The sequence below is a fragment of the Rhinolophus hipposideros genome, assembly GCF_964194185.1.
Source record: "Rhinolophus hipposideros genome assembly, chromosome: 20".
NCBI classification, from domain to species: Eukaryota; Metazoa; Chordata; class Mammalia; order Chiroptera; family Rhinolophidae; genus Rhinolophus; species Rhinolophus hipposideros.
The window spans coordinates 23,287,172-23,300,020 of NC_138066.1; the positions used below are offsets into that span (position 1 = coordinate 23,287,172).

The 12,849-nt window shown below is 36.4% G+C and overlaps 1 protein-coding gene across 2 annotated transcripts in view; it reads right to left on the reverse strand.

The window, feature by feature from the left end:
• Window positions 1-12,849, reverse strand: part of USP32 (ubiquitin specific peptidase 32) — a 163,522-nt gene that overhangs the window by 70,365 nt on the left and 80,308 nt on the right. For both annotated transcript variants that reach the window (XM_081029241.1, XM_081029240.1), the window contains exons 4-5: window positions 12,714-12,832; window positions 8,230-8,389 (exon numbers count right to left, since the gene is read on the reverse strand). In XM_081029241.1, coding sequence (XP_080885367.1) covers window positions 8,230-8,389; window positions 12,714-12,832 — 279 coding nt within the window. The remainder of the gene's footprint in view (window positions 1-8,229; window positions 8,390-12,713; window positions 12,833-12,849) is intronic.

Consider the following 12,849-nt stretch of genomic DNA (forward strand, 5'->3'; position numbering starts at 1 on the left):
TGAAGACTTCAGTGAGGGATCCCCTAAAATGAGTGACATCAAGCCATTTACTACAAGTAAGGGATGGTTACACAGATTCGGGAACAGGTTTGGCATTTTATCTCACTTCATCACAAGAAGGGTGATACTACAATAAGATATTTTGAGAGACCACATTTACATAACTTTTATTACAGTATATTATTATAATTGTTCTATTTTATTAGTTGTTAATCTCTTACTGTGCCAAATTTATAAGTTAAACTTTATCATAGGTATGTATGTTGGGGGGGAGGTCGGTACTATCCACAGTTTCAGGATCCACTGGGGGTCTTGGAACACATCCCCTATGGATGGGGGCGGGAGGACTATTGTATGTTCTTATTTCTATACTTCTAGATCCTAAGTATATAATGGACGCTCAGTAAGTATTTCCAATTAACTGGTATTTACATAATACACTAAATTAGAACACAGAAAAATCACACCTACTGCCTCCCAAATTTTTTACCTTTGAAGATTAAGTTTATTAATCTCCTTAAAAAACACAATTTCTTTGCTGAGGTAGAAAGGTGAAAAGAACATATTTAGAAGCAAAAAAAAAGATCAGATTGGTCGTGGCCACCAATTAAAACCATGCTTTTAGAACTCCCTTTTAAAAGCTTATGTGACCTGTTCATTTTTTGGTTATAGACCGCAATTCATTGATCAATATTTGCCAAAAATAAGCTCTGATAAATTATATATACTATTATTGCACAAACATTTTAAATGAATTGGCCACTGAATTTCTGGGTAGACGGAAGGCAACTAACCTCACGTTCACTTAAAAGAAAAAAGAGGTAACAATTGCAGTAGTTGCTTTATATGCAATTCATAAACCAATACCAAAAATTTATATCTTATTAGCTAAATAGGAAAGAATTTATCACCCACCTAAAGGTGTAATTTTTTCTGAGTCACCACAGCAACATACCACATTCCCAACACTCTAAATAGTTCCCCGCCTGCACTTCGGGTCCTCCTAATCAACTCCCACCTTACCAGAGGCTCCAGCTGCAGAGATAATTCTTTAATGCCAGAATTGATTCCCATAAAAAAATCAACAAATAAAATTAAAAAGCCAGGCAAAATACCCCAGGGTTTTCAAACCGTCACATAGTACTTTAACATTTTTGAAGCAACCTTCTCAAAAGCAATCACCTTCTGAGATCTACTTAAAATGGTGGCAAGCCTTACATCATTTATAATCAGATAAGAGGATAAGGCAGGAGGGACGTGCAGATTTACTAGTGGCTTATGGAACTTAAGTACTTTTTTCTTAAGGTTTTAACATTGCAAACTAAAAGGAGGCAAGGGAATATAATAGTAACATATTTTTAGTTGAGATGATCGATGCTAAAATAGGGACAATATAAATTTGAATTAGATATGAAAAGAAAAATAATCAAAATGAGTTCTATGGCCCTAAAATTAGCCAAAAATACTGTATTATAAATTAACTCAGAATCCAGATTCTATTATTACTAAAAGAAATTGAAGCAGGGCCAGGTTGGAACCCGCTGAAATGGAGGCCTTGCAATGTCCCCAGCCTCACCTTTCCTTGACTTACAGCTTAAGGATAGATCATCCCCAGAATGTCCCCTGTCCCATCCAGTTCCCTGTCTTAGAAAATTACCCTGAAACTTATGATTAATACCCTTAGGCTTAATGATCACAATCTCAGTGGTCTAGCATTCTTTCCAGGCTACTGCCATCATTGTTCCTGGGTTGGTGACGCCACTGAATAATCAGGTTGCTCACGCCACTGAATAATCAGGTTGCTCCAATGCAGATCCCCAGAACCCTCACATAGCCTTTAGAGGAACGCCAGGTTTTCCCTGATATACCCCCAGCTAGCCTGAGAATGTTAAGGCAGTCTTTGGAGGCATTAACCTGCTGCCTTCTCAGACGACTCGTGCTCTGATAATAAATGCTTATTCTATAGCCCAATTCTTGTGTGGGTCTATTGGCTGAGCGGCGTAGGCAGCATGAGCACTGGATTCCGTTGCCCTCCAGTTTCAAAATCACTGAGGTAAGCAGGCTTATACACTCTTGTGATATATTTTAGGGAAACTCCAAAAACTCTTTTTCAGTATATTTAAACACACATTTACAAAAAAGAATAGGCACACATATTTTCTCCTAAATAATATAGTTATATTCTATAAAAATATGATCAACATTAACGAAAATTAATTCTCAATTTGTTCTTAAAACACAGTTCTTAAAAATCATAGTTCTATCACCTATTTCACTGTTGATAAATGAGCAATCATTCAATGATCTTGCTTGGATCAAATGAAATTACTTCTTGAAGAGAAATAAAAATAATCACTTGTAAGTATCCCTAAGGGCAAAAAAGGAAATTGGAAAAGTGAATCTGCAAAGTTGTCTGGTGTCTGAAGAAGATGGCTCACCAAACCACAACTACCATCGGACTAACTCCTTTTACCTGCAATTACAAGCTACTCATAAAAGATGAAAGAATAAAATGAGCGTGTCATTAAACCGTCTTCGAGTCCTAAAATAATAATACGCATGCATTCTGGGGTCCAAACATCTCAACTTTGGCACCTATTAGTCATTTACCTTGTGAAAAGTTTCTTTAACTTCTCATAGTCTTAGCGTCCTCATTTTTAGAACGGAGATAAAATGAACCTCAGAGACAGCATAAGGATTAAACGAGATAATGTCCACCAAGCTTAGTGTCTCTAGAAAGTGTTTTATTTGCACTTTATTTAATTAGAACCTTCCACAGAGCAAAGTAATTTGGGGGGGAAAGGAAAAGGAAGAATTTTTGTTGTAGACACAAGCTAAGAGACAAAAACAAGAAAGAACTTTACTTTGCAGTGAGGGAGAGAGTGTTAAAGATTACAGGCAGTTCAACCTAGACCTTGTAGGTAGCTCAGTCAGAATGCAGACATTTCAAAGGTTAGCATCTAAAAGATAAGCCTTCAAATGGAAGCAGAGAGCTGCCAGATTGTGTTTAGCTCGGACTATGCATGTACGATAATACGGGATGGATAACACTGATCGAAATTTGTAAAACGATTTACATTTTGAGTTCATAGTCTATGTCTCCAAACTCCAACACTATGTGGTACTAAATAACCACAAACAAAATGGATGGGGAAAGGGTTATTACGAGAAAAAGCCAAATGACTAGGGTTTGGTAAACTGTTCTCTCAGATATCAAAAAAAGAATGTCATAACACCTATACCGATCTATTTCAAACATTTAATTACACACAACATGTTTATACATGTTCTCTGACTCTGAACATCATCATCAAGATCTATAGCATCATTGCCAACATTGTCTGTCCAGTACAAATGGCTTTAAAAGTTAACTTGTCATTGCCTATATTTAACCCAAAAAAATTTTTTTAGGAAATCTGATCTTAGGTATTTAAACAGCAAATTATGACAGAAAAATATAATAGTCTTGATAAAAACATGATTAAGATCCACTCAAGCATAAAAACTTGAACTTTGGATTAAAGTTCTAATCCAATTTCTTAAATGTAAATAAAAGGTAAGGTAACGGTAGTTTGAAATTTGCAGCTCTGAAAAATGTGCTTGACATAACAAAAATCTAAAACCTTGTGTAGAACAAATCAGTTAATTATTCTAACTCTGTATTGAATACAAACAGTTCCCTAGTTTCAATTGTGATTTACATCTGTGAATAAAATTTGAATATAGTAGTGTGCTCAACCTACTGTGAATTCAAATTTTACTTTATAATTGTTTGTGAAAAAGTAATTAAAGGCACTTGTATTCTAACATAAATGTTACTTACAAATGAAAAATTGTAATTCCTTTATGTTTCCCAGATACCCTGGATCATTACACAAATTTAAATAGTCATTGATCTTTTAGAATAAATATTTTCTGTTAATAACATTCTCTATTTTTATCACAAGTTTCCACATTCATGACACATTACTTGAAATGTATAATGTAACAAATATGCTCTGAGTGAAAGGGCCTGCAAAGACACTAAATAGTGAATTGCTTGGCTAGAAGTTCATGGTATAGTAATGAAATATTGACCAGTGCTCTGTAGTTGAAGCAGAGAACGTATGTGAGGAGAAATAGGTATGAAAACTTAAGAATAGGAAACTAAGAGACTTTAGAGACACCATGCTAAGGAGTTTAAGCTTTGTTCTATGGAAAATGAACCCTCAAAGGTTTCTGAGCAGGGAAATGAAGAATGGTTTTTTTAAAAATGTAAACTGAAAAAAACAACCAGTGTCCTTAATTCTTTCCTATCATTAACGTGTGTACTCAGATAAATAAGGAAAGCTATTATAATGATGGCAGCAAGAAAGAAAGAAAGACGCAAAAAACAGGGCTGAGTTAAGATTGACAGGATCTAATACGAAGCCTGCTAAGGAAAAGTCAAAGGTAATCTCAAAGTGGATAACTGGAATTGCAAATATTATTAATCAAGACAGAAAAGACAGGAAGAACATGTTTGCCTTTTTTTTTTTAACCTTTAGATAGGTTGAAGCAAGGAAACATGAATTTGGTTTTATATAGGAGATTCAGATGTTAAAATATGTATATCCAGGAGGCATTAATTTAAATGAATATACACTTTGAGAGCTACCTCAAGACCAGAAAACTAGGTATCACCTGCAAAGGTAAGAAGGATAGGTGAAACAATGGGCGTGGCTGTAAGGAAGCAAAGGATGCTTGTCAGCCAAAGACAAAATAGAACGAAAGGGCAATCCATGAGAAACAACTCACATTTTAAAAGTAGACAGAAGAAGGAGAGCCAGAAAGAAAACTCAGACTAATAAAAAACGAGGGAAGTACAGTGTGTCAAAAGCAACAGGAGAAGAGAATCTCAAGAAAACAGAAAGGTCAACAGTGCTAACATGCTGCAGACATAGTGGTCGTACAGTGATCCTAACAAGAAACCACTCAGTTTAGAAATTAGCTCATTATTGCAGGTCACACAATGTATCTACATTAATACTTATTTTAAATAATTCAAGATAAATCCCAGGGGTGCCTACAAAATGTATACAGGTGGACACTTTGGTCAGCGTTACTCAAGCAGTGATCAGGAGTGTCTGGACACTGATGGTAACCACTTTGAGCACCTCTTGTAATTGCAGAAGTCAAATGTGACTTGTATCCATCTTTTGTTATCGGTATATATTGAGTATTAGAATTTTAACACAGTTTTCCTTTCTTAAAATGTGTATACATTTTTTTGGCACCCCTGTATTTTTAAACAAGGTAAAGGCATTGTAACTTTTAGATCCTATTGAAAATCCAAAAATGTTCCCAACTGATAAAAACTAAATAAAAAAGATCATTTTCAAATAAAAATGGGAGCCAGGTAACGGCATAACATCTTGAAAATCATTTTGACTGATTGAGGTTAAATAAGCCTGTAATCTTTAATAATACAGTGCTCTCAAAAACAAGCAATAACAGCGTTTGCATTTGCAAAGTACGTCAGAATTAATTTAACTTTAAGGAACTGACAAAGGCTCTCTTCTCCTTGACCAAATTTTAGTCCTGCTCCTCTGAATCTTCCTTTCAATCAGGCTTCAAACTTGGGCCCCGTCCTCTCATTGGCCCGCTCAGCCCACACTTAGCAAAGAATCCTGGTAAGTCATCTCCCTAACCTTGATATCTGATCAAGTTCCTCATACCCCATCTTTGATAAATAAGTCCTTGGCCTGCCTTTAGCAAGAATCCCTTACATTTGATGTCTCCTCTTTGTAATTTTCCCTCCACTGACTCCCTTTACCCTACTCCTTTGCTATAAATCCCCAATTGTGCTTGTTACATTTGGAGTTAAGACCAATCTCTCTTCCCTATTGCAATATGCTACATCACAAGTCTTCCTCACCATTTTAACAAGTGTCAGAGTAATTTTTCTTTAACATAAGTCATTAAGGGAAAGTAGTCACACTCAGCCAATATTAACAGAACAGTAATTCACCATACAATCACAAATAAAAACAAAAGTTCAGCAGAATATCCATAAGACTGACAATTTAAAAACTATTGTATGTTATATGGAGCTTATAGTGAGTATAACAAGATTCCCTAATTTCTGATGCAAAACAATTTTTTTAAAGAGGCTTTTGTCGTATCAAAAATAAAGACAAGGGCACTGAAAACAGAATCAAGTTCATTGCCTATTCATGCAGGAATTTATCAGTCTGAACTTCTGTTAATAACAGGATGAAATGGGTGGAAAAGTAGCTGGTGTTTAATTAGTTTCCAAATTATAAGTTACATACAGCAATAGATACAAACAGCACTTGACACCCAAGGTCCTCAATTCAGTCACCAGATACTTATTTAAGGCTTGGCACAGACGGAGAAGGAAAGAATAATACAGGGTCTCTACGATTTAAGAGAGATGACATGTACAAATAAACAGAATGCTATAAATAATTATAATATAAGCATGAAAGTGATAAGATCATTCATGAAGGGTACAAAAAAGGTGTTAAGAGAGTTCAGAAAAAGGAGAGATGATGTCTCATAGGAAGACAAGAAAAGGTTTCATGAAAACACAGGGGCATGTGATTTAAGTCTTCAGAGATGACTAGGATTTATAGGGAGAAGGAAAGTGAAAGGCATTCCAGTGTTAAGAAGTAACGTGAGCAAAAGCCCAATGAAGGGAACTTTTCTATAACCACAGGAAAGAAGAACAGTAGAAGTACAGTAGAAGTTTAACACGGGCCTTTTTGGTGAACTGAAAAGTGTCCCTCAAAAATTCATGATCATCTGGGACCTCAGCATATGACCTTATTTGGAAATAATAGGGTCTAGGGGGATGTAATGAATTTAGAATCTTGAGGGAAAATCATCCTGGATTTAGGTTGGGTCCTAAATCCATAAACGGTGATCTTACATAAGAAGAGGAAAGGATACAGACAGACAGACACAGAGAAGGCCATGGGAAGATGGAGGCAGAGATTGGAGTGATATAGCTACAAGACAAGCAAAGCCTGAGGTCACCAGAAGCTGGAAGAGGCAAGGAAGGGACTCTTCCCTGGGTCCTTCAGAAGCAACATGGCTCTCTGTTAACACCTTGATTTCAGCTTCCAGAACTGTGAGAGAAAACATTTCTGTTGTTTCAGTTTATGAATTGTGGTCCTTTGTTACAGTAGCCCTAGAAAACTAATACAGCTTGGTTAAGGACAATTAGTAGAAGGCGACTCTGAAATAATAAATTGGCCTCTGCCCCTGGTTCCTGACAATACTTGGTCTTTAACCAAACTCTAGTTAAATTTCCTGAGTGATAGTAGTTTCTGACTCAAAGCTCTTAAATCCCTTGGAATTTCCTGGGTAACAGGGGTCTTTGTTCAAATGCCAGAGGTGACTTTTGTGGGCTCCTGGATGGGAGCTGATCACCAGAAAGACCAAACTATAATCAGAAACTTGTAACTTTCAGCCCCACTCCTCAGTCTCTGGAGTTGGGGAAGGAGCTGGAAAATGAGTTAATAATCCATCATGCCTATGTGATGAAACCTCCATAAAAATACCCAAAGTATGGGATTCAGAGAGCTTCTAGATTGGTTAACATATCCACATGCCAGAAGGATTGCTGCATCCCAGCTCCACAGGGACAGAAGCTCCTATACTTGGGACCCTTCCAGGTCTTGCCCTATATATCTCTTCATCTGCATCCTTTAACGTATCCCGTATTATACAGTAAATCAGTAAACATAACTATTTTCCTGAATTCTGTGAGCTGTTCTAGCAAATTATTAAGCCCAAGGAAAGGGTGATCGGAACCTCTAATTTATAGCTGGTTGGTCAGAAGCACAGGTGACAGTGTGGACTTGTGATTGGCATCTGAAATAGGGGACACAGTGGCAGTCTGGTGGGACTGAGCCCTAAACCTATGGGGTCTATGCTAACCCTAGGTAGGTAGTGTCAAAACTGAATTGAATTGTAGAACAGCCAGTTGGTGTCTGCAGAGTGTTGGAGAATTGCTTGATGTGGGGGAAAAAAACCCACACGTTTGGAGTATGCAAGTATTCAGTAGACAAAAAACAGAGTTTTCTTTTTCAGCTAAGCATTCAGTGCTCCTGCATTTCATTTAATTAACACTTTAGAAGAAAAAACTATTAACAATAAATTTCTCCTTTATAGGCATATTCTCATATTACCAGGCAATTGTATTAAAAAGTGAGCATAAGACAATGAAATGCCATTACTTACAATGTGTGACTCCAGCCAGAGTTTGGTAGAAGGTGGGAGTATCACTATCGTCAGTGAGGGTCACATATACACCCCCAGACAATAACCAACGAGAGAAGGTAAAAGCGTCTTTGTTTAGAAGAAGCCAATTCCTAAACTTTTCATAGTTTACCTTTTCACCCTAAAATTAAAACAAGAAAACGTAGGTTTAGTCAAATTTTAAGGTATCTTCACCTGAAACTTAAAAAAATACAAGGTATCTTACTTGGAACATGCACAACTTGAAATTTGCAATTAGGTGACATTTACCTACAATGAAGGATTACTTAAATACTTGGAAATCGAACTTTCATAAATAATTGTTTTAAAAAATAATTGTACTTTAGAACTTCAATTTGCATAAAATCTATGTTAATTGCAAATTATTTCATCAATTCATGAAAGCAGTGCACTGTCACTAATAACCTATATTTTATTTACTGAGGTATATCCTGAAATCAGTAAACTGCATTTTTTCAATATTTAATAAATCCAGTTTTTCAATTTAGTACCCTCTTCTTTAGTACCTCAGTCTATCAGAATTAGCATATTTTAATTAAATATGTGTGAAATTTAAATGCTCTTTTAACTTTCATAGGCAAATTAAAAACAACTATCCAGCAGTACTTATCCAGAAGGCATCAATGAAAACATGTATTCAGAAGTCAACCATAATACAAAAAGAAACAAGTAGATTTCGATTTCTTTGCTTTCTTTCCAAGTATTTGCCTGGTTAAATCTCTGGAGAAAAATAGTACCCAGGCCGAGAAAGAACACCACATGGTTACGAAAGTCAATCTCTTTGGAAGACAAGAGGACTTAGGTTGAGTGAGGGCCAGATGATTTTATGAGAAAAGGGGAGAAGCAATTCACAGGGAAATACAATGAAGGATGACATTCAGGAGCCTAGCAGCTATAATCCTGATAGTGATATTAAGGGATACAAATAATTTATAACCTAAAAGAGATATGGTAGAAATAATTTCTACATTGTTTAGTAATATCCTATTAAGTACAATAGGATATTACTAAATCCTATTTAGTCTAGTAGTTTCCGAACATGTAACAGTGCAATCCAAACACTCAGCGATGATGGTCTTATTTCTCTGAATGGAAAAATAGGGCATTCAGACTTGCTGCAGGGACACATGAGGACATTGCCAACATGTTTAAAGATTGGGGATCACAATCACATTCTCTCTACTCCACCTTTAGTCTAGAAAGAATGTCAGCAGTATAAGTTCCTTACGTTGAAATACATCTTAAAACCAACATCTCTTACATTGGAATACGTCTTAAAACCAACAGTCTTAAAACCAACAGTGTCCTTTAATTATGAGCACACTCCTTCTAGTATCCTGACTCCAAGTGATTTTTGAACCCCATAAGACGTACACCAATGACCTAACCTCCACGCTGCCAAATCTAAGGAATGCTTCTTGGTGAGTTGAAAGGTCAACTCACTTGATCTTTCAGTTTATTTGACATAGTTAAACACTCCTTCCTCTTGAAATATTTTCATCACTTGGCTTCCAGGACACCATTCTCTTTTGGTTCTCCTCATATGCTATTCCTTAGGCTCCTGTTTTGATTCCAATTCATCTTGCCAATCTCTGAACACTGGAATATAGGACTCAGCCTTCCAGTCTGTTTTCTATCGAAATTCACTCCTAGATGATCTCATCCTCACCCATAAGCCAACAAAGTCTTTCCCCTGAACTCCAACTTATTAGTCAAAAACTATAGTTGACAACTCAACCTGAATGTCTAATATGATTCTCAAATTTAATTACGCCCTAAGCCTCTCTTGATACTGAAAGCCCAAACCTCCCTCTACCACAGTTGTAGCCACCTCAGTTAATGGCAACTCACTTACTAAATCAGGCCAACCCCTTAGTCATCCTCTTCTCTTTCTGTCACAGCCCATAATCAATACAAGAAAAGATCCTGTTAACCCCCCCTTCAAAATAAATGTGGAATCTAAAAACTTCTCATCACCTCACTGCTACACCATGATCTAAATGACCATCATCTCTTACCTGGGTTATTCAGATATCTCAACTGGACTCTGTTCAGCCTACCTTTCACATAAAAACCAAAATAATCATGTTTTTTAAAAAACCTAACTCCTGTACTCCTGTGCTCAAAATCCTCTAATGGTGTCCATCTCACTCAGGGTGAAAGTAAAAGAACCCCATGTCACTAACTTCATTTCCTACTACTTCCTTCTCACTTCATTCTAGATAAATTGGCCTCTTGGACATGTCAAGCACACTCCCACCTCAGGCCTTTACTATATTTTCTTCATGGAAAGTGCTTCCCCAAATAACTGGTTTTTATCTCACTTCCTTTAAATTCTTTGTTCAAACATCACTTTATCTGACGAGACTTTCCTAATTATCTTATATAAAATACTGACACTCAGCCACCTCATTCCTATTAGTGCCTATCCCCCTTATTATTCTACTTTGTTTTTCCCTATAGCACTAATTATCATCTAATATATATACCTGCTTTTGTGCCTAATTTTTAAAGAACCGGGTAGCTAACCATATTTAATTCCTATCTATAAACTGGGAATGTCTGCACAAACTTTATTAAAATAAAAAAAAAATACATTTTCCCCCAAATAAGCAATGAGTATTAGTGCATTTGACATCTCGGTGAAAACCCAATTAATCAAGGCCTGAAAAAATTAGATTACCTTTTTTCTGACCAGCAAATGCTTGTTATTGGAGAAAAAAAATACCATAGCCTAGTTTCTCTTGGAAAATTGAAATACGTACTACCATGGCAACTTACAGTCAACAAGTCAGAATCCAAAATGGAAGGGGCCAATTCTTTTGCACCAAATACATAGAAATGCTGTGTGCAACGTAACACCATAACCACTACCAAAAACTGCACAGCCAAGCTCAAAAGCAAGAAAAGGAAATCTCCAGATGCTACCAGTACAGACGAACTCAAAGCCAGAGTAGTGAAAAGCTAAAGCCAGACAGTGCAAAGAAATATTAGAACCATATATACGCATATGGCTGGAATATTGACAATCAATGACTATATTGTTAGGAAGGTGACTAAACTAAACTGAATAGAAATTGACCGAATAAAACCAAAAGCAGTGAAGGATTCATATCTGTAAAATGGAAGTGAGTCAAACAGCCACCCATAAAAAAAAATCATACAGCTGTGAGTGCTGTCGGAAAGGATCAGAAACTTCTAAAAGGGTTTTACTCTACCATCTCTAGGGACTTTTCCCACATTAGCAGACTTCTAAAAAGAAAAAAAGGAATTTTATCTGTTAAAGACACATTTTCTATTGTTTAACTTTTACATAATGAAAATATATTAATAATGAAGACAGAAAAATGACTTTTTTTTTTTTTTTTTAGAATTTTTAGATGAGTTTATTTGAGCCAAACTGATGACATATGCCAGGGAGCAAGATCTCACATGAGCCTAAAAATGACAAATATTTAAAACCCAAATATTTCACAATGCAAATCAACTAAGTAAAACAAATGATAAAATAGGCCTTGATGGGTCAGGGAGGGTACCACAACAGCTCAGGGCAAATGAGTGATGTATGAAGTCAGACAATTAAGTTCGTGAACTTGTTGCAATGATGTTGCTAACCTTTTTTTGATATCAAAGGGATTATTCATTATGAATTTGTACCAAGTTTACTATTTGGAAGTGCTGAAAAGGCTGCGTGAAAAAGTTAGACGACCTGAACTTTTCGCCAACAATTCATGGCTCTTGCATCACGACAATGCACCAGCTCACACGGCACTGTCTGTGAGGGAGTTTTTAGCCAGTAAACAAATAACTGTATTGGAATACCCTCCCTACTCGCCTGATCTGGCCCCCAATGACTTCTTTCTTTACCTAAAGATAAAAGAAATATTGAAAGAAGACATTTTGATGACATTCAGGACATCAAGGGTAATACGATGACAGCTCTGATGGCCACCATTCCAGAAAAAGTTCCAAAATTGCTTTGAAAGGTGGACTAGGCACTGGCGTCGGTGCATAGCTTCCCAAGGGGAGCACTTCAAAGGTGACCTGAAGGAGCACTTTTTCTAGAATGAGTTCACAAACTTAATTGTCACACCTCCTATCTATGTGTCTATGATGAAAAGCAATGGCACTGTAATGTGAGCGATCACCGGTGTGTGTGCGTGTGTAGGTCGGTGTGAGAGTGTGTTAGTGTGTTTCATTATACCTTAAGTATAGGCAGTTGTCTTTACAGTAGAACTGGGAACTTGCAGGTGCACAAGTCCAGTAGTAATAAGTGTGTCAAGGACGTTTGAACATAGCACATAGTTGAAACCAACTATTAAATACAAAAATGTCAAAGAATATGGTACACATAAATATCTATTCATCATAGCTAAACTCATTATACAATGAAGAGTTAATACTCTGTCAACAGGTAGGGATGAAATGTAAATCTTTAAGTATACCTCTGAGAAACACTTCCTGAGTGTATCTGGGACTTTACCATCCACCACATGGAGCAGTCTTTCCATTTCTTCCCGTATAACATAGCTCCCGGATTCGCTTGCAAAAAGACTAAAAATGTCTAGGAGAAAGAAAGAA